The sequence below is a fragment of the Alosa sapidissima genome, chromosome 14 (genome assembly GCF_018492685.1).
Source record: "Alosa sapidissima isolate fAloSap1 chromosome 14, fAloSap1.pri, whole genome shotgun sequence".
Lineage (NCBI taxonomy): Eukaryota > Metazoa > Chordata > Actinopteri > Clupeiformes > Clupeidae > Alosa > Alosa sapidissima.
Window position 1 is genome coordinate 19,617,099 of NC_055970.1, and position 27,189 is coordinate 19,644,287.

Here is a 27,189-nt window from a genome sequence, read left to right on the forward strand (position 1 = left end):
GGGCCTTGACAAAACGATTTGGAGAGCCCTGGCATCTGTCAAAAACAGTGACCATGAAATACAGGAAAAAATGTCTTTATTGAGCTTGAATTCATATTGATATACCAGTCTACAGAAGTAACTATGGTAGAAGACAAAATATACAGGTCTATGAACTCACGCTGACAAAGAGGTTTAGAAGTTGAAAAAGGAAACAAAGGAAAAAAAAAGGTACACATTTGAACTTGACAGTACTTTTCCTTGCTAATCATAAAATGGCAAGTACAGACACAAAATGCTTATTTCAAAAGCAGTTTAGTATCAGAGCTAATGAATCATAGACAAAGGGTCTGATAGCTGGACATGTAGGAGCGAATTTCAAACCCTTGCCTCCACAATTCCAAACATTAAAAAAAAAAAAAGAAAGAAACCTACTTTAAATGCTTACATAGCACACAGATGCAGTGGGTACCGACCAATATTTATGCAAATACAATTCTTATGATTGGTCACCAAAAATTATACAGAATTTTTTGATTCTGGCTGCTTCACATCATTCCTGACACATGCTAAAATACAAAACGTGTTGTTGCTACCACTGGACACCTCAATTTCTCATTTCCCCTCATTCTCATTCCCCCCCCCACACACACACACACACACACACACACACACACACACACACACACACACACACACACACACTTTCTTTCTCTCTCTCTCTAATCTATCTCTTCATCCTACAGACTGTAGAACTTGAGGCTTCTGTCCATTCCAGTGGAAGAGAGGAACTGTGCATGTTCTCCGAAAGCCACGCCGGTCACCAGTCCAGTATGATCTACAGAAAGAGATTAGAAAACGAGGAAGAAAGCAGACAATGAATGAACACAAGATGGCAGAAATCAGTGAAGAACAGAAGGTGAGAGGAAGTGAGAACAATAAATTAAAAAAAATAAAATAAAAAAAACAGGAAATGGAAACAGGCACACATTGAGATGATTAAAATAGGGCTGATTCAAACTCATCATGGGAATAGTGAGACAGATGGTGGGAGGAACTGATCTGCGTGAACAAGCATAGAAGCAGGGCGTGGACTCACCGCCAAAGTTCAGGACCTCAGACCATTGCTTGCAGATGTAAACTCTGATGTCAGATCCACCCACGGCCAGGTAGGTACCACTCTGGTCAAACACTAGGGACTTCACCTGCGAGAGCAAGAAAGGATTATTAAATAAGGAAATATGGCTGGGCGTTATAGACTCAAATTTCGATATGTATGCTTTTCAAGGGGAAAGGCACAGGTATGGCAACTAAATGGCAGCTACTGCTGTACTCTTAACAGTATGACTAGGACGTACCTCCCATTGCACAGAAGTATCTTAAATTAGTAACTCATATTTCTCTATTATTGCAGATAGTGGTATTATTGCTTCTGCATTCCAAAATAATTTGCATCAATAATTTGCGTGCATGTTTACTTGGACACATTAATACCCTACTATCTACTGTGGCAGTATTTAGCAGAATGCTGGCATAGTCAAAATCCTGTTTATGCTGTATACCATTTTTACCTTCCACCCAAAACTGGAAGGGATAAAACCAATATGGCTTAAGCATTACATTATAACAAGACAGAGAACATTTAAAAGGGCATTTACAAGAATGATGAAGATTGATCATAGTCTATAATAATAATCATTAAGATGAAAAACCTCATGACCGTTTGATTAAATATGTATGTTATGTGTGTGTGTGTGTGTGTGTGTTATGGAGGCTAACCTCATAATTGTTATCCAGTGCAATAGTCTTGAAGTTCTTAAGTTTCCTCAGATCCCAAAGCTTAAGAGAGCTGTCCTGGGCACCTATACACGGAAAGCAATCACAACAGTTAAACCAACACAGTGTGTGCTCATCACTTCAGATGACTCATTACATAGAATTCCAAAACTGCATACATTGCTGGTGCCCAACTTACCTGTGGCCAGGTAATAACCATTCTCAGAGAAGGCAATGGCCGTGACTGGGCCAGAGTGTCCAGGGAAGTTGGCCACATTGGTGCGCTCCTTCAGATCCCAGATCTTGATCTGAGAGTCAGCAGTGCCAGTACCAAAGATCAGACCGTCAGGGTGGAACTGAGCACATGTCAAAGCTGATGGCAGAGGGGGACCACAAACAAGGTTACACTTGAACAGTGCTGATATATATATATATATATCAACAAGGCAAATAATTATTCTACTAATTATTATTCTACTAATTATTCCTAGTTCTGCTGTAAATTTGCATTTCACAAAGGCATACTCACCACATCCTGCGGTTTCGTCAGTCACTTTAGTCAGAACACGACCAGTCTGGACATCAGAGAAGGCCCAGTACTAAAACAGAACAGATATCAGTTTAGACAAATCTCTTAAATCACTCTGTCCATTTCCCAAAGTAAATGTTCAAAGTGACATACGTTTATGTCAACTGCTTTCCAAATGGTTTACAAGTGTACTAGTCTTCTACCAACAACTGTCTGGTTCCTTGTTCTGCACCTATTTTAATGATCCAGAACTACTGTAGAACTTGCTGTTCCAAGGATCAGAGGCTAGGGTCAATCCAATAGGGTCTGATTGATGCAAATTTCGTCATCGGAGGGTGTGTCCGTGTACGCAAAGTCGCTTTCCTTAAAGTCCGCCGACTGTGCATGAACCGTGGACCATACCAAGAGGACTAGGAAGAACAATAACTTCGACTCTGTGGTGTCCACAAGTGAGTGACAAAGGCCTTAGTCTGAGATAAGGCATCATGTCAAAATGAGATGTGTGTGTTAAAAAAAAAAAAAAAAAAAAAAAAAAACGACCCTAAGAACACATGATCAATTCAACTGGCACAGCGCAGAAGCCTGCACTCACTTTTGTAGTTGTGCTCTTTGTGCGTGTGTGTGTGTTTTTACCTGGTCCTCAGAGGAGCTGAGCAGGTAGTCTCCAGTGGCGTGCAGGGAGAGGCCAGTCACGCTCGCCTCATGAGCGCGCACCACCTGCACACAGTTGCCCCCGGTGACGGACCACACCCGGATGGTGGTGTCGGGAGAAGCTGAGAACACCACTGACTGAGGAAAAAAGAACACAAAATAATACATGAACATCACACAAATGACATATCCATTACGGTCATACCTAAGTGATTTATTAATGTTATGCAGTTGTGCGGTGTGGGGGAGGGATTACCTGAGAAGGATGGTAGATGACAGAGGAGACCTTTTTGGTGTGACCTTTGAGGGTGGCCACAATCTGCTCCTCCCGACGGTCAAACACCACCACGTTCTTATCAGCACCACCTAGAAATAACAGCACACAGGTAAGAGTTTATCAGAGGAAAATAAGAGGGGTGAGGGACTAGAGGTACATTTAGACAAAGGAAACAAGACATAGCTATTTGAATGGCACTTGTTATTTGACAAAGTAGGTGCTGCTAAATTTTAAAAGTACAGTCTGGTCCACTTCAAATTACTACAGAAACTTCAACATCCATCCAAAAAATGAAATGAAAATGAAAAGAAAATAAATTGTGTGAGCCTACCAGTGAGTACTTTGTTGGTGTCTGAGGGACAGAGATCCAGACAGAGGATTCCTGGGATACTGGCACTATGCAGCCCCTGGGACAGGGAAACAGACATCATTAATTAAAACAAATCTAACACACGAACATACAGCCACAGGAATAGCCAAATGTGTGTACTGTCAATCCTACATCCTAAAATGTACTGCGTGTCATTTTTGTGTGTGTCTGTGTATACACTTACAACATGAGAAGCCACTTGTCTGTATTTGCCAAGATCCTCGGCTCGGACCAGTTCCTCTGGCACAGTCTTTCCCCTCTAACGGAGGAACAACGGGAGAGTTGGTGAGGGGAGAGGGCACAAAGGACAGCACTCAAGAGTCAGAAATGAGTAGGAGTGAGACTCGAGGGAATCCCCGTCCCCTCTGCCACTAATGTCCAGAAAGGATTTAAAAACACAATCAGGCACAACTCTATTAAAGTTGGATTAATTACTGCAGTCTAGACAACTCCAGGAGCTATCTACCCGTGCTGAGTAAACACTTCTATTAAACACTTAAACTAGAGGAGAGAGTATATTTGGGGGATGAATCACACAAATATGTAATTCTATCAGTCTCTCATTCCCCCCTTACCTTCTTTCTCTCTGTTGTCAGCACAGTGGCCTTGTCTTGCAGCTAAAAACAAGAAAATATCAAGTTTAGAGACTAACTTTTCACACACACACAGCATATATTAAAAACAACTTTCATCTTCAAATGGTTGGAGTGCATAAAACATGCACAGACATGCATAATAGAACTATAGAATACATAAAAGGTGACACGACACTAAGGCACACGTAACGCGTCTTACCTTCTGTATGATGTCTGCTGTCATGCCAACCTGTTCGGTGACCTCCATAGGCTCCCCACCAGCACCCTAAACAGGATGGAGATAGAGTGGAGGAAGAGCGGGGGAAACAGAGGGGGAAAGTATAGATTAAGACACTAGACCACACACACCAGAGATATGTAACTGGGCAAGGCAGATAGGTTTACACTCACTAGTTCAGTTCCACAATTAAACACTTAATAAACATGTCAAATTTAAAAAAGCCACCACTATGGTTAGATTGGTTTGTTTAGATCCAGTGAAATTGCTGCCTTGAAAACGCTACTCTATTAAAACCCTTAACAGAGAGAATGGTACTGAGAACCTATGAGGAGAAACACAGGAAAAACATTGGAGAGGATTCTTAAAACGACACTGAGAACAACCAATTACATACCACGGCTGGCTGGGAAGCAGGAGCAGCCTGTGGAACCACCAATCCAGCTTGAGGTTTGAGTGTGGCAAGAGCTGTCAGGGGAAATCATGAGTGAGATGGGTTCCTTCTGATATTGTGGTAATAAAACTCAGAAAACCTGCTGCTGCCTAAACAGTTCAGAATTGTTAAGATTTTCTAGGGTTCCATGCAGGCACTCATGGTTTATGGATCACAATTAGCCAGTTGTCAATAAATCGACTAGAGTTTCAAATTTGGCTGATATTGAGTGAAGTGAAGCATGAGGCTGCCATGCTGCCATGTCTTAGATCACGAGTAAAAGACCGATAAGGCCTAATGTATGTATGTGATGTGAAGTTGGCCCTTACCCTCTCTGGCTGCTGTGACCTCTTTGGTGAGGCGGGCGATGACTCTGCAGGCGGCGTCGTGCTGGTAGAGGGCGTGAGAGAGCTCCTGCCGTGTGGTCTGCAGCTGCTGGCGCAGAGTGAAACTGTGCAGCATCACTGCATCCTGAGATACAGAATGACGGAATGCAAGAAATAGAGGGAGAAGACAAGAACAGATGAAAGGCTGTAATATATTTGCTCAAATAATCAGATACATATAAAAATGGCCACACTGTCACAATTTCTTTGCCAGAGTTGTACAATGGACAATAAGAGTAGGTATGCATGTGCACGGAGGTAGGTCAACTTGTGGGTGAATTCTGTGATCACGGTAAGGTGACCTGCACCATACGATATCGGATTTTTAAAAAAGGCATTCAGAACATGTTTGATGATGGTGGCGGTTTAATTCCAAAGTTTATAACAATACCAGTGGTATTAAATGGTTCCTAGTGTTGATGAGTGTACATATTGTGAATAAACTTGAGAGGTGGATAAACTGTGTTTAGTTCCACTGCAGCCCTATGCATAAGTGTTCTCATAAGGCTACTCAAATTGCATGCATTTGTGATACTTAATGGGGTGGGCAAACACTCACCCATTCATCCTGTAGTGACTTGAGGATAGCTGGAATGCTAGTTGCAGATGGAGCCTTGGGGCGGATGGGATGCGAAACTGTGAACAAAACCAAAAGGTTGTTGTGTCACTTTAAAAGAAAAACATCATATTCATACAATTTACAATGACTCCCCCATTTGTGCCGTGAGAGGAGAATCATATTCTGCACAGAGACTTCATGTCCTAAGTTCTGTTTATGTTTCACTTGTGTGTATGTGTTGTCTATCAATTTTAAACTGCTGTTGGAACACCATAGTTTCCCTTTGGGTATGATTAAAGTAATCTATCTATCTATTACCCTGTTTCAACTACTCACCCTTGATATCGATCAACTGCTCTTCGGACAGAGGTTGGCCGTTGATAGGGTCCGCTCCATTTTCAACAATGTATTTCTCAATCAGCCGGCGCTCGAACACTTGGTTGGACACCGGTGAAACGCAGGGATGCTCAGGAACCTCATTGGAAACTGTCAACATGTTGCAAACATTATACTGCGAAATTACATGCAATACATCTTACTTCACAAAATACGGTGTTGCGATGTTATGGTTTATCTAACAAATAAGTTTCTAATAACACATTATCAAAGCCGGAAGGTAAATAGTTCAGGTGAGTTAGCCACCTAACGTTTGCTAGCGAAAGAAAATAGCTAGCCTTAACATTAACATGGCAGTGATAACTAAAGTTAGCTACCAAAGCTATCAAAGTCAGTCAAATACCATGAACTCGTAATTATTGCAACTGATTAATCTAAAGATGCACAATGATGGACTTAATATCATTTCACATAGACTAGTTTATTAGCTAACAAAAACAGTCAAATAATTCGGCTATATTCATAAAGTTCGCTTTGAATGGACAGCTAGCTAGCGAAGCTAACTTGTACAGAAAGCTAATATGCAACTTCAACTACAGGTTGACTTACTTGCGCAAACCAAAGACATTATTCCCTTCGCTTGGTAGCCTTTTCTGTTGCGTTTAAGGTTAGTGTGGCGTTTAGGTTTTTGTGCAAGCTACCTAAAACGCAAATTAATCGATAGTGATTTCGTGAAGTTGGAGACTGTCCCTCCAAGTCATGCACGTTGTCCTCGCGCTACCGCTTCAAAAGCACTGCATTCTGGGATAGTATGGTCATCCAATGAGTTCTTTCGAATATCTCCACATGGTGGCGCTAAAGTCCGTAGGGTCTGTGTAGGCTTGGTAGCAATTTGGGAAACCTTTCACTTAGTGTTTTTCATGCCCGTCTCATTATGGAATGAGTTTTTTTGCCAAGGTTTGTGGTTGTTTGTCTAAATAACGTAAACTGAAATGTCATTGTAAATCATCAAATGACAACATGGTAACAATCATTGTATTCAAGCAATACACATTATGAAATGATTAAGTCTGATGATCTTTTTTTAATGGTGAACAATTTTCACACATGTTAAAGAACACTGTGTAAGAGGTTAGTGCAGGTTTGTATGATTGAAAAAAAAAGGATATCTTAAGAGAGAAACAAATCACCAGCACATAAATTATTCAACGTTTTTGAGCCTTCACATTTCTATGAAAAGCTTGACTATAACACCACTGTTTTGTTTAATCTGTACATTTAAGATAAAGTTCACTATAAATCTAGATTTTTTTTAATTCAATACCCAAAATATTCTGGTTCACATAGTGCTCACAACATCATTTTAGTTATCTTTTCCCCAATATGAGGCCTACCTCTCAGATGTTGAGAAAACCTACAGTAGCCTACTATATTCTTCCCACCTAACTTAAACATTTTCATAATAGGAATCTATTAAGTTGAGCACAAAGCAGCATCTCTCAGTGTTAATATCTCAATAACACAATTTCCTGTCTATGATTCTTACATACAATATATGAAGCATGATAGCAAACAATGTATGCTACATATTAAAGGAAACAGCATTTGCTATATTTGAGGCAGTCAGGTAACAGCTTACTAGATATGTCAGGTGAGGAGTTAGCTTTTATTTGGGATGGATGGGTTAGACGGGCACATGATGACATGCACATGCATTGTGATATACCCTAAATAACTTATTATTTACAGTAGCCTACAAGCACAAATGCCATCAAACCCCTTTGAGGTCTACAATGACAGCGGCACCATACAGGAAGGGCTCTTCACTGTATCCACTATCACATGTTAAGACTATATAACTCTGCAGGGTAAACCGGATTAGGGCTGATACTATTGCAATAAATGCACCGAGGTAGCCATTTAAGATAGCGAAAATTAATACAGCCAATAGCCATACAGTTGCTGAATGACGCAGTCGATGGTGAGACATGGGTTAGGAGTGTAGAGTATTGTTTTGTTATTGAAAATTGAAAATGAAGTGTAAATATGCTGTGATACAAACGGTAAAGCAATAAGTAACCCTAATTGAGGATGAATTCAATGATTAATACGATTCTTTGTTTTGTCTCCAAACCCATACCTAAGATCCTGTGATGTGCATAGGAATGCAGTTGAGGGATGACATTGAAGAATAAATGTGACACAAAGGATGAATTGACAGACCATGACCATAACCTATTTCTTCCGCATAAGTGGTGCCTCTAGGTATAAAGGCTGTAAAATGTCGGGGGAACACACACAAGTCATCTATATACCAAATTTGAATCAGTGTGTCAGTGACAATTGCCAACAAAAAGGTCAGCTCGAACCTAAGGAACACAGTCCTTGTGATGAGTCAGACATGCAGGAAGAGGAGTTGGGAGAACTTCCTGATCCAAGGAATGCAAGGCTGGAGAAGTGAGGATAGTCTGGAAAAGTCCACAATCCACAAAAATATGGACAACAGGTCTCAGTCAAACAACTCTAACCCCATGACAGCCCTTGTGGTGAATAAGACATGCCATGTAAGAGATGTGGGGAAACTTCCTGAAAAAAGGAACACAGGGAACTGCATGACCGGCCAAATAAAAAAGTTCCACAAGTAAAGCAACATCCACAATCCGCACACATTATGGACAAAAAGGCTGCAGTCCCAAGAGTATTTGTTCCTGGGAAAACCAGCAGCCCACTGTCCACTGCAGTCCCTCAGTTCACAAGTGATGAGCCTTTTTACAGGTGCACAGGGAGCTGAGCAGCTGATGTCAAGAACCCAACAATCTAATGAACAAGATCAAAAGTCATACTGTTGGCAGAACATTCTCACCTTGGAGAGGCACCTGGGATCAGACTATGTGATCTGAGGTCCATGTGATCTGGGTGTTCCAGCAATCCCATCAGATGAAGTATCCCTCATACTCATATTGACCTGCATCATTCTGCTTCTACTGTGACTGTTCAGCTTTCTCTGTCATATGTTCTGGAAAACATCTTGTAAAGTTTAAGAACAGCAAATAAGAGCTAATCAACCTCTACATTTTCTGTACCACACTATGCATCTTTCACTCTCCCATCTGTTAATAGAGGACAGGCACAATGGTGAGTCCAACCATTTTCTGATCCCTCACACAAACTTTATCTTTCCTTCTCAGATTTACACATCCCTCTCCTTCTCTCTCTCCCTTCTCTGCCTCTCTTTCCCTTTCCACATATAGTATCTCCCTCACAGCTCCGAACCTAGTGGAAGTTCAGCTTGTCTGAGGTATACACACTGCAGATGTCAGACGTGTCCATGTCCAGTGGTAATGTGGAGAAATAGTCCTTCTTGCCGTCCTTGTTCCGGTTGACCTTGCTGAGGTCAAACTGAGCACAGTGCTCGGAGGAGTGGAGGCAGTCAGAGGCTCCGACCAGAGAGAAAGATGTCTTCCTCAGACTTTTTGATTCCTGAGGAGGGGATGAGAGGGAGATGGCAAATGTGAGGGAGGGTTTTATCTGTGTCTGTGGTATGTTTGTTTGTGTGTGTGTGTGTTCTAACATTTATATTACCTCATCGTAGTAGTGTGCACGTGGAAGTGTCTGTATGTGTGTCTGTATGTGTGTGCGTGTGTGTGTGTGTGTGTGTGTGTCCATGTGCATGTGAGTGCAAGCATGTGCATGTGAGTGACTCCACATGTCCGCTACCTGGCTGAGTAGGTTCTGACTGGGATCCGTTCCTAGTATCTCTGTGCCTCTGACTGGCTCTGGGGAGTCTCCATAGGCTCTCTGAACAACAGGAGAGTAACCCTGCAACCACAGAGCCACACACACACACACACACACACACACACACACACACACACACACACACTCAGACACTCACGCCAAAGAAAAAACGGCTGAGCAAGCACAAGCTATTGCAACCACAGTCCATACTGTAGCTTACACTGCGCGAGGGACTGGGGCTCCATTGTTTGGATGACCTGATTTTGTATGGGGAACTGGTGTAACTGGTGAGGTTGAGCTCACTGTAGTCCTGTGGACAACACAAAGACAGGATTACATTGGTGTCAAATAAAACATCACACAACTGCATAGACCATACAGAATAAACATGGAAAAAAAGAAGACATGTCCTGTTATAAAATGTCTTTTTTACAGATGTTCTTTTTAAATTGTACAAAGAACAGAACAAGTAGGTAGTGTAGGAAAAGACATCTTTTCAGTGCCATTTAATATAAAGTAGAAAATATTACACAAACACTCACTTGCATACATAATCACACACATATGCATACATGTACAGAAAAGCATACACAAATACACATACACACACACACACACCTCAATGTGTACTCTTGGGGGGACACCGGCAGTGGTGGCATTGCGACGATCTCTCAGGCCACTGAGTATCTTGGAGACACTGCAGCTGGGGTACCTCTTCAGGAAGAGGATGACACCAGCCAGAGACAGAAACATGCCCGAGGGAACCGAGATGGACTTCATCACAGCTCTCCATCGCATATGCTTATCTAGAGACACAGAGAGGGAATGAGAATGGGAAGTCCTTTATCACACAATAATTATACTATGTTATATACAGACTAATGAAAAGAACTAACACTTTACTGCTGTGCATTTTTTCACACTTTTTTCACTTTTGTCTTTTCAATTTTGCCTTTTCTAGCAAACACATATGAACACATGCCATCAAAAAAAGACAACGGGGGTAGCTTACCAACAACCCTCACAATGTTTGTCGACACAAGGTTCCCTTGGCCATCGTGCATTTCATAAATGCCATTGTCCTTCTCACTGAGACCTGCCATGACAAAGTAGAGGCCTGTGCGGTTCTGCTCCAATGAGAGTCGCCCGCGGTGCCACAGTCTCTCCTCCACGATCTCCCCATCCCGCAAGAGGGTGGTGGAAGAGTGGGAGCGGGAGGAGGAGTGGTCGGGCATGAGGCGCAGCTGGGCCTGCCTGAGTGGTGTGTACAGGCGGATGTAGAGGGATTCCTTGTTGAAAGCGGTGATATTGGACCAGTGGGCTGTGGAGGAGAGAGAAAGAAAGGAGGGATGAGAGAAGGAGGAAGAGAGGTGAAGAGACTACAAATAAACATAGAAGACATAAAGAGAAGCAAATCAGCATGAAAACTAAAATGAGTATCTACTCCTGTTTCTGCAAAACTAACCTGGCAACACTGAACACTTGGGTCTATTTAATGGCAACCACCACACTGAACAGTAGGCTGGCACATGAACTGAATGTGCATGGAGTATCAAACATCCTCTATGGCCTTATCAAACACCCTCTATGGCCTTATCAAACATCCTCTATGGCCATATCAAACACCCTCTATGGCCTTATCAAACATCCTCTATGGCCATATCAAACACCCTCTATGGCCTTATCAAACATCCTCTATGGCCGTATCAAACATCCTCTATGGCCTTATCAAACACCCTCTCTCATTCAGCAGTTCTCCCTCCTGCTCCTGAAGGTTCCCTGACCTTTGTATTTGTCACTGCTCAGAGCAGATATGCCAGACTAACGTCACTGTGATTATGATGTTCTTGAATAGCTTCGAGCAGTGAATGTGCAGCTAGCTAATCTGATTAGCTTAGTCAGCTTCGAGCTCAGAGCAGGGAGTGGTGGAAACAACATGGGGCTGGCTGGCTGGAGGAGCAGGACTGATACACATTGCTCTAAGCACAACTCAGTGCCTAGGCTCACTCTAAATAACATTTTCTGACTCGTCAGGCTAGTCACCTTGTTGCTTTATTGAGTTATGTCAAAGTGTGTTTATATCTAATAAACCTGGAGTAAACTATAATATACATAAGGATTATTATAAGTAAACAGCACCAAAGCAACAGGAAATATCACTTGACTGGGTCAGCAAATCATTTTGTGTAGGTTTGAAAAGAGTTTTCCACCCTCATGCCCCTTTACAAGCAGTCTCTCTCTCTCTCTCTCTCTCTCTCTCTCTCTCTCTCTCAACCCCCATGCCCCCATTTACAAGCTCTCTCTCTCTCTCTCTTTCTCTCTCACCTGTCACGGTCAGGCTGGCCCTGGACACCACCTTGCCGGTGCTGTCTTTGATGGTGTAGTTGCCCTGGTCCGCTAGTGTCACCTCGTCCACCAGCCATGATCTGCCCTCCACTCTCCCTCTGCCCCATGTCCTTTCACTGGGGCGGCTGTCGGTCCAGAGGACCAATGGCAGGATGGGTAATGGAGAAAATGGAGAAGTGGAGGAGGAGAGAGAAGGGGGAGGAGAGGGAGAGGAGGAGAGAGAAGGGGGAGGAGAGGAAGAGGAGGAGAGAGAAGGGGGAGGAGAGGGAGAGGCGGAGAGAGAAGTAGGAGGAGAGGGAGAGGAGAAGGGAGAAGGGGGAGAAGAGGGGGAGGGGGTCTGAGAAAGAGAAGCAGTATGGGATGAGGAGAGTGAGGGGGGCAGAGAGGTAGAGGAGGAGAGAAAGGAGGGGAGAGTGGAAGAGAGTGAGGGGTAAGAAGAAGAGAGAGATGGGGAAGGGGTAGATGAAGGGAAATAAAGGGGGCTGAGAGGGTTTAACTCCAGGCTTGCTCCATCAGGTGGGATGTCCAGTTTAAAGGTCTCGCCATATGTTTTATGGAACTTCCTGATGCATTCTGAAAGATGAGAATTGTATTATGCAGAAAGTGAGGGACACAAACAGACAGACAGAGACAAAACATAACATTCCATGACTTCACATGCAAGGCACACAGACCTGTAACAATAAGCTCAACCGTCTCAATGGTAAAGTCGTAGGATTTCACAGCATAGATGCCTTGATCTCGATGGGTGACGTCCCTCACCAGTAAAGTCTGGTCACGAGTCCATTCATATCTTGGATCCTTTACCTGATCACAAGTTAGTAATACATGAATCCACATCAACTGTCTTTCAAGGCCTTATTTGGTGCTCTGTTATGGGGTTGGTTACTCAGTGATCTGAACTGAATGTAAACAAAATTTGAGGATTCACAAGACACACACACAGGCACGTCTCACTTACAATATTATTCTCAAGCAATACCCTCTTTGGTTCAGGGGGTGAGCTAGGAGTGAATGTCACTATCCTCGACCTTGAGAAGACGGGTACTTGGAAATCCTTCCCTGAACACACAACCTTCCTGTCTTCGTTCCAGCCTGCAAAAGGAGTGAGACTAGTAAGTCTGGTTAATGAAGAGAAGGATGGGGAGGTTGAAGTGAATGTGAATGACTGTATTGGTTGTAGTGTAGACTAATACTGATGTATGAGATGGAACAGTCATGAGTTCATTGTAGCAATGAATTACTGAACTGAATGAGGTGGGGTGATTCAAAAAGAAAAACACAAAAACCGACAGTAAAGGGCTACTCATTTACAATGGTAACTACTGAGCAATGACGAACACGATGGGGTAACATGATGGTTTAACATTCATATTTGAAACATACACGTACCCAAAGAATACCCTACACAAGGAGAGAGAGAAAGAGAGAGAGAGAGAGAAAAAGGGGGAGGGATTGAGTGAGAGAGAGAGAGAGAGAGAAGAATAAGAAGACGACGATTAAATCGGCCTTGCTTTTCCAACAACGTTTAAAGTATGTCGTTTGCTCTGTCTGCTGTGCGTTCATTCATACACACACGCTGCATTAATAACAAGGGAATAAAGTAGATAATACGTAGGCCTACCCATGCAATGGTGGGTACTGAGTAACGTCAGTAGAAGCAATAGCATCTTCTGTGGAAGCACATTAGCACAACCAATTAGAACACAATCCATGCTCAACGGTGAGTTTATTTTTATTTGGTCGGCTCATCATCACATAGCCTTATGAAACCAATTTCAGAATGCTTCCTTCAAATAAAAGAAATGCGGACTATCCTACCTGCACAGCAAATAAACGACGTATCCCAATTAATATAGCATTCAACTCAGCAGATTTTGGTATCCAATTTTTTTTTTTTTGGTTTGTAGACCACCACCAATGCGTTGGGATGTGTCGTAAACAAACAGCAGCACACAGCACCACGCCGTCATAGTAGTAAGCCTACGTGCGACGTAAAGCGGGACTGGACAGCGAATTTCAAGAGGACTCCTCTCCAATGTGATTAGGAGACAGTCCTCTGGCCAACTAAGGGTACTGCAACTTAGTGATAGAAAAACAGATCATGAGTGGCTACTACCTGGTAATAATAATAATAATAATAATAATAATAATAATAATAATAAAAACAGGTAAACAGGTCACCAGTTTGAGGTGGAGAATGGGGAGTGAATACATGAGACTGTGGGATGATTAGTAGACAAGACTGATAAGCCTGGTTGGGAATTTAGCCATGACCACAGTGAGTCAGGTATGGTAGCCTATGTTTTTCATCCAAAGAATGGCATCTCTTACACAGGGTTCTTGCAGGTTTTAGTAAGTCAAATTGAAAAAGCATTAATTTAATTTAAGGATAAACCAATCACACTAACCTTCCACACCCAACGTCTACAACCCAACTGCATTTTGACATTGCTCACTCACTTATACTCAATCACGTGCCAAATACCCTAAACCTTGAGTCCAAAATTAAAATGATTATTTATATTAAATAAATAGGCTAAAACAAACTTGCCCTCAAATAGAATAGATTTAATCAAGGAAGTCAAAAATGAGACTGGAGTTGAAACTGGGTGTGAAAGTGTGTTTTGGGTGGACATGCATCTCTCTGCACTACAACACACCGAACCAACGTTCTGAGGGCAGCGTTCTGCTGGTTTTGTTACAATTGTAGCAAAGACGTTAGAGCTCCGCTTTGCAGGCTTCGACTCAACTTGCTACTTTACTTTGTAGCCTAATAACTTTCTGCGGCCAGCGTTTCTGGAAATTAACGATGATAAAATAGTTTTTAGACCTGGCTAAATGAAATTTAAGACCTCGGATGAAAGTCTGGGCGTTTTTAAGACCTCGTGGGAACCCTGCTTACAGCACAGTGTCCCGTCACTGCACTGGGGCATTAGGATCGAATTTTGGGCAAAGGGAAGAGTGGCACCTAGCCACCCACCTGCGTCTAGATTTCTAGTTAGCCAAAAACACCACTTTCAGCAGAAAATTAGTTTCCGCCTTAACAATCTTTGATACTAAGATATGTTAGGTTACGTTAATATTTGATGTAGTAGGCCTAAGAATATAGTAGTTGGTTAATGAGCATTTTCATCTTGGGATTTAACAGGGAACCTGTGCCCACGTTGTTGGCTCAGTAGCCTACATTACGTCGAGCTGTTGCAAAGGCGAGAGAGACGTCCTGTAGGCTAGGCTATGTTGATAAAAATATACCCCGTTTTCTAGCCTCGGTACCCGGCTATCAGTATTACACGTCCCCATGCAAAACGTTTGACCATGGTTATCCGTCGGGGTTTTTTGAGTTAATGAACTCCATAAATAACCATTCATTTGTCATTTTATGCCTCCTCCCTGTTGTTTCCTATGGAGTTGTCCGAGCTGATGTCCGAGTCCCGTTGAGGCTGGACTCTCATTGGCTCATCAGCGTTCTAAGGGTGGCGCTTAGCGACAGGTCAATTCTAAAGACTGGTATTAACAAAGACCAACTTAGCAGTTAATAAGCAGTCGTAGCAAAGAAGAGTTGGTGCAACCGGTGTCTGTTGTCTGCGCCCCTACGTCATAATGGTGAGGTCACCATTATGGGCGAAAATCGTCATTTCAGATCACTTGATGCATCTTCACCTTAGGACTCACCCGCTCGCTTCTCAGTAGCCTAGATATTTGGCTTTTTTGCTCAGTAGATTATATTTAAGTTCTATACAGTTTATTTTAAAGTAGCTCCTGTCGGCGAAATTTTAAGTTCAATGGATTTTCAAAAGGAGTTCGGAAAACTCCATGCAGAAAATGAGGAGATGAAAAAAATGATGCTACAGCTCCTGATTTTACGGCAGGAGCAGAATCAGAACACGATTTGTACCGCATGTGTGAGTTCCCTCAAACATCTAAGAGCCGGTGTACAGTTTTATATAGCCTAAATTATAACTAAATCTAATATTCAATGTTCCCTGCACTTCATTTGGCATCTATGCTGAAAGGGTAAAGGTCAATGTTTGTTTTGATGATGGGCATCTATGAAGTGACTTTTCCAGGTCAAAGTTGAAAGGATACAGCTTTGGTCAAATCTGACTATCAGTCACACTTTTTGGGTTAGTGGTTACCATAGAGGTATTAGAACAAATTATGATATTGTTCATACAGCTACTTTGTAATGTTATTATAATATAATATCATTAATAATGTAATAATATAATGATGCCTTAGTTATTTACTAAATAGTGCACTATAGTGAAACAGTGAAGATTTCAAACGCAGCATGGCGGTTGGGCAGTTGTGTGTCAGAGGGTGTAGATGGTGGCCATGTTTGATGACATGTTGCCTCTTGCCTCTCTGCAGCCACATCTTCTGACCTTGCCCCACGATCCCACGTGTTGGGGCCCACCCCAGCCCTTGCATGCCAGTGCGGCACATGGCCAACGGAAGCTGCTAGCCCCCATACCCCCTGCATCCCCCCACCTCCAGCTGCAGCGGTCTGTGAGGTCTACGCTGAGAACCCTGAGCACTCAGCAGAAGGAGTGCCAGGCTCGCAAGGAACTCCTGCAGGAGGTCCTGGAACTCGCTGAGGAGATCAAACTTGCCAGTCTCAATGATGCCAAGGCCTCGGACCAGACAGGCTGCTCTGTGGGCAGCCTCAGTCCTGTGGATCGCAGGACCCCGCCGGCGCCCCGTACTCTGCCCTTCCTCAATTCGCCCATTGCCCCTGCTTTTCCCGCCCCCCCAAAGACAACCAGCCACAGACAGTTCCAGAGTAGACTACCCCGTCTCAAGAACACCATATCACTCAATGGGGTCACTGCTGTGACAGGTGAGTAGTCTCTCTTATACTCTCTCTGTCTCTCTCTCTCTCTCTCTCTTTCTCTCTCTCACACACACACACACACACACTCACACACAGAATATATTGACTCAGTCTTTATTAGCCTAATTAAATATCAGTGCAGATATCAATACAAATAACAAAGTTGTTTGCCAAGGCAAATGTAGACAGGATTTCAGACAAACATATTTGACCTTTGACCTCCCAGAGCAAAAGTCTGTTGAGTCTCTGGCAGGGAGGCAGGAAGAAACGAGGGAGCATAAGGAGGTGAAGAAGAGGAAAGTGACTGAGGCGAGGCATACAAGCAAGACCCAGCCGACCAAGAATCTGCCAGAGTTGGCCAAACTGCGCCCACTGTCCTGTCCTGAGCAGGCCCTCCTGCAGGCCTTTACGGTGCTCAGCGACGATGACTGGTGGGAGTATAGCTTAAATAGTCTAGGCTGATATATTAACAAATGAAAGGCTTTTTGCCAAGATAGGCTAAGCTATTACGCTATCCAGACAAATCGTAGGCTTTTAGCTAAGATAGATTAGACTATGTGATATTGATGTTAAAAGAACAGCATGCCTTTAGAGTAGATAGTCTAGGCTATGCTAACACATAGGATTTACATGGCAAGAGTTGGTAAGTAGCTGGAGATGGAATACTTGAACCAAGTCCATGTATTACCATGTTCCTCTGATGTGAGTGTGTTGTTGGTGCTGCTGCAGGGGGAAGAAGATCGAGGCCCTGATCTCCATCAGGTCTCTGGCTCAGCACCACGCCAACGTGCTGCTGCCCAGGCTGCATGATATTTGTCTGGCCGTCAATCAAGAGGTGAGAGGCTCTCTGCTGGAAAACATTCTGGAGCACATGTTGTATCTTTTGTCCTGTTTCAAACTAGGCAATATCTATTGAAATGCTTTAATGATGCTACCAAAGAAATGATGTTACCTTTGTCAGTATTCTATACATGTCAAGTCAAAATGGTGCAAGCTGTCATTCTAATTCCCTCCTCCCAACCAGGTGAAGAACCTGCGCTCAGTGGTGTCCCATGCTGCCATGGTGACGCTGGCCCACCTGTTTGCTCACCTGGGGCATGACATGGATGCGGAGGCCGAGGGCGCAGCCCGGACACTGCTGCTGAAGGCTGGAGAGTCCAGCAGCTTCATGAAGGACATGGATCTGGCCCTGGGGTACATGGTGTATAACACCAACCCCATCCGCAGCATGAACGCTCTCATCAACGGAGGGCTCAGGTTAGGGGCAGAGAGAAAAAGAGAGCAGGGTTGTACTGGTTAATTGCTCTCTAGTGCTTCTCAACTTTCTCTGTGTTACCTGGCTATGTAGATGTCTGTATCAGTTGTTACTCACCTAGTTTGTCTGTTGTTTCTCTGTCTCAGCTGTTTCTCCTGGTTCTGTCTCCTTGTCTCCCCTGGATCTCTGGCTTATCCATTCTCTTGGTGTGACTCATTGGTTCTCTGCTTCTTCTTAGTCACAAACATACAGCCGTGAGGAAGAGCACTGCACGGCACCTGGAGAAAGTGACGGAGGTCATAGGGGCAGCTCGTCTCCTCTCCGGCAAAAACGACCTGACTGCCCGCTTCATCCATACTGCCAGCTGCCTGGCCCTTGACAACACACTGGAAGTCAGGTCGGGAGCCCTATTTTTTCTATGTTTCCTTATCATTTACTGATTGGCTTTGTATAAAAGTGTCAGTTAAAATCATAAAAGTAAATGTTTCTAAATTAGCCAATCAGCAACAGTTTCTGTTCTATTATGAGGTATCCAAAAGTCATCTCATGTCATACAGCAATACTGAATGTAATTATCTGTCAGTGCATGGCATTGAAATAGTGTGTTTACAGCTAAAATATAGTGAAGAATTTGTGATTTAATATTCACTTTCCAGTAGTGTCCACAAAAGTTATAGCCTGGCTGACACCTGACTGATTATCAAATCTCCATTGACTCATCTTTCCTGTAAACAAATGTTTTATATATAGTTGTTAACTCAATTCCAAAGTCTCTGAGAATCTGCTGAGTAAATTCAAACATAGTTTTTGCAGGGTTCACCTAGGCTACATAAGTTACATTACATACTATATGAGATATGAGATCTTTTAGGAGGGCCAGAGGCAATGACAAACATGCCATTTTTCCAATTATAAGTCAGTGTACCATCAAAATGATGTTAAAGCCATAATACTTATATGCTTATACATCATAAACTAATGAATCAGTGAATCAATGGGTGCTGATGTATTTTGTGTCTGAAACAGGAATCAGGCCCGTAACATTCTGTCTGTAGTGGCCTCCCATCCCGACCTCATCAAGATGGTGGAAAGGTTCGCCCCTCTGAGTGATCAAATCCGCATGAAGGACTTTATTAACAAATGCCAGAAAAGGTGGACTGGAAACATCACGGACACCATAAACACTAAACACTTTTACTTTACATTTATTTATCAAAGTGACTAAGCTATTCAGTATTGTTTAATCTGTGAACATACAGTGTAAATTGTCTTGGTAATGTGCTGTTTTTTTTCTCGCCAGACCTTTGCGTTGAAGTGGACATCAGAGCCAGGCCGAGACCGCACCCACAGGGTCACAGACACACACACAACACCACCATGTGTGACAAAACACACACACATACACACACACACACACACACACACACACACACACACACACAGGGCAGTGCTGTAGAGATACACTAATGCACATCCTTTTCACACATAAAATAAAGAAAAAAAAATGAAAAAATATGTTTGTCTGCACTGATTCAACTTTATATAACTTTGAAACAATAAACAGTAATGAACACTCATTTTGATCAGCTGAAAATCAAGTGCAAAGAGGTCCAACCAAAATGTTTATTATTTTTAATAGCCGACATACTCGTGGTGACAAGAAAGCAAAGTCCTTGAAGTCATTGGTTAAGAAACAACCCAGGTTTGATGATGTTTTAGCATTATCAGTTGGAAACAATAACAAACACCGGCTGGAACACTGCAAACACTGGAAACAATAGCCTATGTTTTTCATCCAAAGAATGGCATCTCTTACACAGGGTTCTTGCAGGTTTTAGTAAGTCAAATTTAAGACCTTTTAAGACCATAAAGATTGAAATTTAAGACCTACACGACGCGTTACCAAAACATATTCAAATCAAAGAAATTCTAAAAAAAATCATTGAAAGTCATTGAAAAAGCATTAATTTAATTTAAGGATAAACCGATCACACTAACCTTCCACACCCAACGTCTACAACCCAACTGCATTTTGACATTGCTCACTCACTTATACTCAATCACGTGCCAAATGCCCTAAACCTTGAGTCCAAAATTAAAATTATTATTTATATTAAATAAATAGGCTAAAACAAACTTGCCCTCAAATAGAATAGATTTAATCAAGGAAGTCAAAAATGAGACTGGAGTTGAAACTGGGTGTGAAAGTGTGTTTTGGGTGGACATGCATCTCTCGCACTACAACACACCGAACCAACGTTCTGAGGGCAGCATTCTGCTGGTTTTGTTACAATTGTAGCAAAGACGTTAGAGCTCCGCTTTGCAGGCTTCGACTCAACTTGCTACTTTACTTTGTAGCCTAATAACTTTCTGCGGCCAGCGTTTCTGGAAATTAACGATGATAAAATAGTTTTTAGACCTGGCTAAATGAAATGTAAGACCTCGGATGAAAGTCTGGGCGTTTTTAAGACCTCGTGGGAACCCTGCTTACAGCACAGTGTCCCGTCACTGCACTGGGGCATTAGGATCGAATTTTGGGCAAAGGGAAGAGTGGCACCTAGCCACCCACCTGCGTCTAGATTTCTAGTTAGCCAAAAACACCACTTTCAGCAGAAAATTAGTTTCCGCCTTAACAATCTTTGATACTAAGATATGTTAGGTTACGTTAATATTTGATGTAGTAGGCCTAAGAATATAGTAGTTGGTTAATGAGCATTTTCATCTTGGGATTTAACAGGGAACCTGTGCCCACGTTGTTGGCTTAGTAGCCTACATTACGTCGAGCTGTTGCAAACGCGAGAGACGTCCTGTAGGCTAGGCTATGTTGATGAAAATATACCCCGTTTTCTAGCCTCGGTACCCGGCTATCAGTATTACACGTCCCCATGCAAAACGTTTGACCATGGTTATCCGTCGGGGTTTTTTGAGTTAATGAACTCCATAAATAACCATTCATTTGTCATTTTATGCCTCCTCCCTGTTGTTTCCTATGGAGTTGTCTGAGCTGATGTCCGAGTCCCGTTGAGGCTGGACTCTCATTGGCTCATCAGCGTTCTAAGGGTGGCGCTTAGCGACAGATCAATTCTAAAGACTGGTATTAACAAAGACCAACTTAGCAGTTAATAAGCAGTCTTAGCAAAGAAGAGTTGGTGCAACCGGTGTCTGCTGTCTGCGCCCCTACGTCATAATGGTGAGGTCACCATTATGGGCGAAAGTCGTCATTTCAGATCACTTGATGCATCTTCACCTTAGGACTCACCCGCTCGCTTCTCAGTAGTCTAGATATTTGGCTTTTTTGCTCAGTAGATTATATTTAAGTTCTATACAGTTTATTTTAAAGTAGCTCCTGTCGGCGAAATTTTAAGTTCAATGGATTTTCAAAAGGAGTTCGGAAAACTCCATGCAGAAAATGAGGAGATGAAAAAAATGATGCTACAGCTCCTGATTTTACGGCAGGAGCAGAATCAGAACACGATTTGTACCGCATGTGTGAGTTCCCTCAAACATCTAAGAGCCGGTGTACAGTTTTATATAGCCTAAATTATAACTAAATCTAATATTCAATGTTCCCTGCACTTCATTTGGCATCTATGCTGAAAGGGTAAAGGTCAATGTTTGTTTTGATGATGGGCATCTATGAAGTGACCTTTCCAGGTCAAAGTTGAAAGGATACAGCTTTGGTCAAATCTGACTATCAGTCACACTTTTTGGGTTAGTGGTTACCATAGAGGTATTAGAACAAATTATGATATTGTTCATATAGCTACTTTATAATGTTATTATAATATAATATCATTAATAATGTAATAATATAATGATGCCTTAGTTATTTACTAAATAGTGCACTATAGTGAAACAGTGAAGATTTCAAACGCAGCATGGCGGTTGGGCAGTTGTGTGTCAGAGGGTGTAGATGGTGGCCATGTTTGATGACATGTTGCCTCTTGCCTCTCTGCAGCCTCATCTTCTGACCTTGCCCCACGATCCCACGTGTTGGGGCCCACCCCAGCCCTTGCATGCCAGTGCGGCACCTGGCCAACGGAAGCTGCTAGCCCCCATACCCCCTGCATCCCCCCACCACCAGCTGCAGCGGTCTGTGAGGTCTACGCTGAGACCCCTGAGCGCTCAGCAGAAGGAGTGCCAGGCTCGCAAGGAACTCCTGCAGGAAGTCCTGGAACTCGCTGAGGAGATCAAACTTGCCAGTCTCAATGATGCCAAGGCCTCGGACCAGACAGGCTGCTCTGTGGGCCGCCTCAGTCCTGTGGATCGCAGGACCCCGCCGGTGCCCCGTACTCTGCCCTTCCTCAATTCGCCCATTGCCCCTGCTATTCCCGCCCCCCCAAAGACAACCAGCCACAGACAGTTCCAGAGTAGACTACCCCGTCTCAAGAACACCATATCACTCAATGGGGTCACTGCTGTGACAGGTGAGTACTCTCTCTCTCTCTCTCTCTCTCTCTCTCTCTCTCTCTCTCTCTCTCTCTCTCTCACACACACAGTCTTTATTAGCCTAATTAAATATCAGTGAAGATATCAATACAAATAACAAAGTTGTTTGCCAAGGCAAATGTAGACAGGATTTCAGACAAACATATTTGACCTTTGACCTCCCAGAGCAAAAGTCTGTTGAGTCTCTGGCAGGGAGGCAGGAAGAAACGAGGGAGCATAAGGAGGTGAAGAAGAGGAAAGTGACTGAGGCGAGGTATACAAGCAAGACCCAGCCGGCCAAGAATCTGCCAGAGTTGGCCAAACTGCGCCCACTGTCCTGTCCTCAGCAGGCCCTCCTGCAGGCCTTTACGGTGCTCAGCGACGATGACTGGTGGGAGTATAGCTTAAAAAGTCTAGGCTGATATATTAACAAATGAAAGGCTTTTTGCCAAGAGATAGGCTAAGCTATTACGCTATCCAGACAAATCGTAGGCTTTTAGCTAAGATAGATTAGACTATGTGATATTGATGTTAAAAGAACAGCATGCCTTTAGAGTAGATAGTCTAGGCTATGCTAACACATAGGATTTACATGGCAAGAGTTGGTAAGTAGCTGGAGATGGAATACTTGAACCAAGTCCATGTATTACCATGTTCCTCTGATGTGAGTGTGTTGTTGGTGCTGCTGCAGGGGGAAGAAGATCGAGGCCCTGATCTCCATCAGGTCTCTGGCTCAGCACCACGCCAACGTGCTGCTGCCCAGGCTGCATGATGTTTGTCTGGCCGTCAATCAAGAGGTGAGAGGCTATCTGCTGGAAAACATTCTGGAGCACATGTTGTATCTTTTGTCCTGTTTCAAACTAGGCAATATCTATTGAAATGCTTTAATGATGCTACCAAAGAAATGATGTTACCTTTGTCAGTATTCTATACATGTCAAGTCAAAGTGGTGCAAGCTGTCCTTCTAATTCCCTCCTCCCAACCAGGTGAAGAACCTGCGCTCAGTGGTGTCCCATGCTGCCATGGTGACGCTGGCCCACCTGTTTGCTCACCTGGGGCAGGACATGGATGCGGAGGCCGAGGGCGCAGCCCGGACACTGCTGCTGAAGGCTGGAGAGTCCAGCAGCTTCATGAAGGACATGGATCTGGCCCTGGGGTACATGGTGTATAACACCAACCCCATCCGCAGCATGAACGCTCTCATCAACGGAGGGCTCAGGTTAGGGGCAGAGAGAAAAAGAGAGCAGGGTTGTACTGGTTAATTGCTCTCTAGTGCTTCTCAACTTTCTCTGTGTTACCTGGCTATGTAGATGTCTGTATCAGTTGTTACTCACCTAGTTTGTCTGTTGTTTCTCTGTCTCAGCTGTTTCTCCTGGTTCTGTCTCCTTGTCTCCCCTGGATCTCTGGCTTATCCATTCTCTTGGTGTGACTCATTGGTTCTCTGCTTCTTCTTAGTCACAAACATACAGCCGTGAGGAAGAGCACTGCACGGCACCTGGAGAAAGTGACGGAGGTCATAGGGGCAGCTCGTCTCCTCTCCGGCAAAAACGACCTGACTGCCCGCTTCATCCATACTGCCAGCTGCCTGGCCCTTGACAACACACTGGAAGTCAGGTCGGGAGCCCTATTTTTTCTATGTTTCCTTATCATTTACTGATTGGCTTTGTATAAAAGTGTCAGTTAAAATCATAAAAGTAAATGTTTCTAAATTAGCCAATCAGCAACAGTTTCTGTTCTATTATGAGGTATCCAAAAGTCATCTCATGTCATACAGCAATACTGAATGTAATTATCTGTCAGTGCATGGCATTGAAATAGTGTGTTTACAGCTAAAATATAGTGAAGAATTTGTGATTTAATATTCACTTTCCAGTAGTGTCCACAAAAGTTATAGCCTGGCTGACACCTGACTGATTATCAAATCTCCATTGACTCATCTTTCCTGTAAACAAATGTTTTATATATAGTTGTTAACTCAATTCCAAAGTCTCTGAGAATCTGCTGAGTAAATTCAAACATAGTTTTTGCAGGGTTCACCTAGGCTACATAAGTTACATTACATACTATATGAGATATGAGATCTTTTAGGAGGGCCAGAGGCAATGACAAACATGCCATTTTTCCAATTATAAGTCAGTGTACCATCAAAATGATGTTAAAGCCATAATACTTATATGCTTATACATCATAAACTAATGAATCAGTGAATCAATGGGTGCTGATGTATTTTGTGTCTGAAACAGGAATCAGGCCCGTAACATTCTGTCTGTAGTGGCCTCCCATCCCGACCTCATCAAGATGGTGGAAAGGTTCGCCCCTCTGAGTGATCAAATCCGCATGAAGGACTTTATTAACAAATGCCAGAAAAGGTGGACTGGAAACATCACGGACACCATAAACACTAAACACTTTTACTTTACATTTATTTATCAAAGTGACTAAGCTATTCAGTATTGTTTAATCTGTGAACATACAGTGTAAATTGTCTTGGTAATGTGCTGTTTTTTTTCTCGCCAGACCTTTGCGTTGAAGTGGACATCAGAGCCAGGCCGAGACCGCACCCACAGGGTCACAGACACACACACAACACCACCATGTGTGACAAAACACACACACATACACACACACACACACACACACACACACACACACACACACACACAGGGCAGTGCTGTAGAGATACACTAATGCACATCCTTTTCACACATAAAATAAAGAAAAAAAAATGAAAAAATATGTTTGTCTGCACTGATTCAACTTTATATAACTTTGAAACAATAAACAGTAATGAACACTCATTTTGATCAGCTGAAAATCAAGTGCAAAGAGGTCCAACCAAAATGTTTATTATTTTTAATAGCCGACATACTCGTGGTGACAAGAAAGCAAAGTCCTTGAAGTCATTGGTTAAGAAACAACCCAGGTTTGATGATGTTTTAGCATTATCAGTTGGAAACAATAACAAACACCGGCTGGAACACTGCAAACACTGGAAACAATAGCCTATGTTTTTCATCCAAAGAATGGCATCTCTTACACAGGGTTCTTGCAGGTTTTAGTAAGTCAAATTTAAGACCTTTTAAGACCATAAAGATTGAAATTTAAGACCTACATGACGCGTTACCAAAACATATTCAAATCAAAGAAATTCTAAATAAAATCATTGAAAGTCATTGAAAAAGCATTAATTTAATTTAAGGATAAACCAATCACACTAACCTTCCACACCCAACGTCTACAACCCAACTGCATTTTGACATTGCTCACTCACTTATACTCAATCACGTGCCAAATACCCTAAACCTTGAGTCCAAAATTAAAATGATTATTTATATTAAATAAATAGGCTAAAACAAACTTGCCCTCAAATAGAATAGATTTAATCAAGGAAGTCAAAAATGAGACTGGAGTTGAAACTGGGTGTGAAAGTGTGTTTTGGGTGGACATGCATCTCTCTGCACTACAACACACCGAACCAACGTTCTGAGGGCAGCGTTCTGCTGGTTTTGTTACAATTGTAGCAAAGACGTTAGAGCTCCGCTTTGCAGGCTTCAACTCAACTTGCTACTTTACTTTGTAGCCTAATAACTTTCTGCGGCCAGCGTTTCTGGAAATTAACGATGATAAAATAGTTTTTAGACCTGGCTAAATGAAATTTAAGACCTCGGATGAAAGTCTGGGCGTTTTTAAGACCTCGTGGGAACCCTGCTTACAGCACAGTGTCCCGTCACTGCACTGGGGCATTAGGATCGAATTTTGGGCAAAGGGAAGAGTGGCACCTAGCCACCCACCTGCGTCTAGATTTCTAGTTAGCCAAAAACACCACTTTCAGCAGAAAATTAGTTTCCGCCTTAACAATCTTTGATACTAAGATATGTTAGGTTACGTTAATATTTGATGTAGTAGGCCTAAGAATATAGTAGTTGGTTAATGAGCATTTTCATCTTGGGATTTAACAGGGAACCTGTGCCCACGTTGTTGGCTCAGTAGCCTACATTACGTCGAGCTGTTGCAAAGGCGAGAGAGACGTCCTGTAGGCTAGGCTATGTTGATAAAAATATACCCCGTTTTCTAGCCTCGGTACCCGGCTATCAGTATTACACGTCCCCATGCAAAACGTTTGACCATGGTTATCCGTCGGGGTTTTTTGAGTTAATGAACTCCATAAATAACCATTCATTTGTCATTTTATGCCTCCTCCCTGTTGTTTCCTATGGAGTTGTCCGAGCTGATGTCCGAGTCCCGTTGAGGCTGGACTCTCATTGGCTCATCAGCGTTCTAAGGGTGGCGCTTAGCGACAGGTCAATTCTAAAGACTGGTATTAACAAAGACCAACTTAGCAGTTAATAAGCAGTCGTAGCAAAGAAGAGTTGGTGCAACCGGTGTCTGTTGTCTGCGCCCCTACGTCATAATGGTGAGGTCACCATTATGGGCGAAAATCGTCATTTCAGATCACTTGATGCATCTTCACCTTAG

General features: G+C 42.9%; 4 protein-coding genes across 4 annotated transcripts; 2 read left to right on the plus strand and 2 right to left on the minus strand.

Moving 5' to 3' along the window:
- Window positions 1–59: 59 nt before the first annotated feature.
- prpf19 (pre-mRNA processing factor 19) lies at window positions 60–6,916 on the minus strand. The gene is made up of 16 exons (XM_042062285.1): window positions 6,719–6,916; window positions 6,110–6,259; window positions 5,774–5,850; window positions 5,158–5,299; window positions 4,793–4,863; window positions 4,378–4,443; window positions 4,158–4,199; window positions 3,767–3,841; window positions 3,544–3,619; window positions 3,192–3,301; window positions 2,918–3,073; window positions 2,285–2,354; window positions 1,955–2,128; window positions 1,759–1,841; window positions 1,079–1,184; window positions 60–817 (listed from the first exon to the last, which is right to left on the minus strand). Exons 1-16 carry the CDS (start codon window positions 6,735–6,737, stop codon window positions 720–722), a joined length of 1,515 nt encoding a protein of 504 aa, XP_041918219.1. The 5' UTR covers window positions 6,738–6,916; the 3' UTR covers window positions 60–719.
- Window positions 6,917–7,165: 249 nt separating this feature from the next.
- On the minus strand, window positions 7,166–12,415 carry LOC121682119. Its single transcript, XM_042062142.1, has 7 exons — window positions 12,173–12,415; window positions 10,860–11,168; window positions 10,466–10,653; window positions 10,068–10,157; window positions 9,827–9,928; window positions 9,418–9,589; window positions 7,166–9,125 (listed from the first exon to the last, which is right to left on the minus strand). Exons 2-7 carry the CDS (start codon window positions 11,080–11,082, stop codon window positions 9,091–9,093), a joined length of 810 nt encoding a protein of 269 aa, XP_041918076.1. The 5' UTR covers window positions 11,083–11,168; window positions 12,173–12,415; the 3' UTR covers window positions 7,166–9,090.
- A 3,446-nt stretch (window positions 12,416–15,861) lies between these two features.
- On the plus strand, window positions 15,862–19,768 carry LOC121682118 (TOG array regulator of axonemal microtubules protein 1-like). Its single transcript, XM_042062141.1, has 8 exons — window positions 15,862–16,098; window positions 16,568–17,036; window positions 17,257–17,461; window positions 17,760–17,865; window positions 18,055–18,287; window positions 18,524–18,682; window positions 19,312–19,437; window positions 19,586–19,768. Exons 1-8 carry the CDS (start codon window positions 15,979–15,981, stop codon window positions 19,596–19,598), a joined length of 1,431 nt encoding a protein of 476 aa, XP_041918075.1. The 5' UTR covers window positions 15,862–15,978; the 3' UTR covers window positions 19,599–19,768.
- A 1,813-nt stretch (window positions 19,769–21,581) lies between these two features.
- LOC121682116 (TOG array regulator of axonemal microtubules protein 1-like) lies at window positions 21,582–25,447 on the plus strand. Its single transcript, XM_042062139.1, has 8 exons — window positions 21,582–21,774; window positions 22,244–22,712; window positions 22,900–23,104; window positions 23,405–23,510; window positions 23,700–23,932; window positions 24,169–24,327; window positions 24,957–25,082; window positions 25,231–25,447. Exons 1-8 carry the CDS (start codon window positions 21,655–21,657, stop codon window positions 25,241–25,243), a joined length of 1,431 nt encoding a protein of 476 aa, XP_041918073.1. The 5' UTR covers window positions 21,582–21,654; the 3' UTR covers window positions 25,244–25,447.
- The last annotated feature ends 1,742 nt before the right edge of the window (window positions 25,448–27,189 follow it).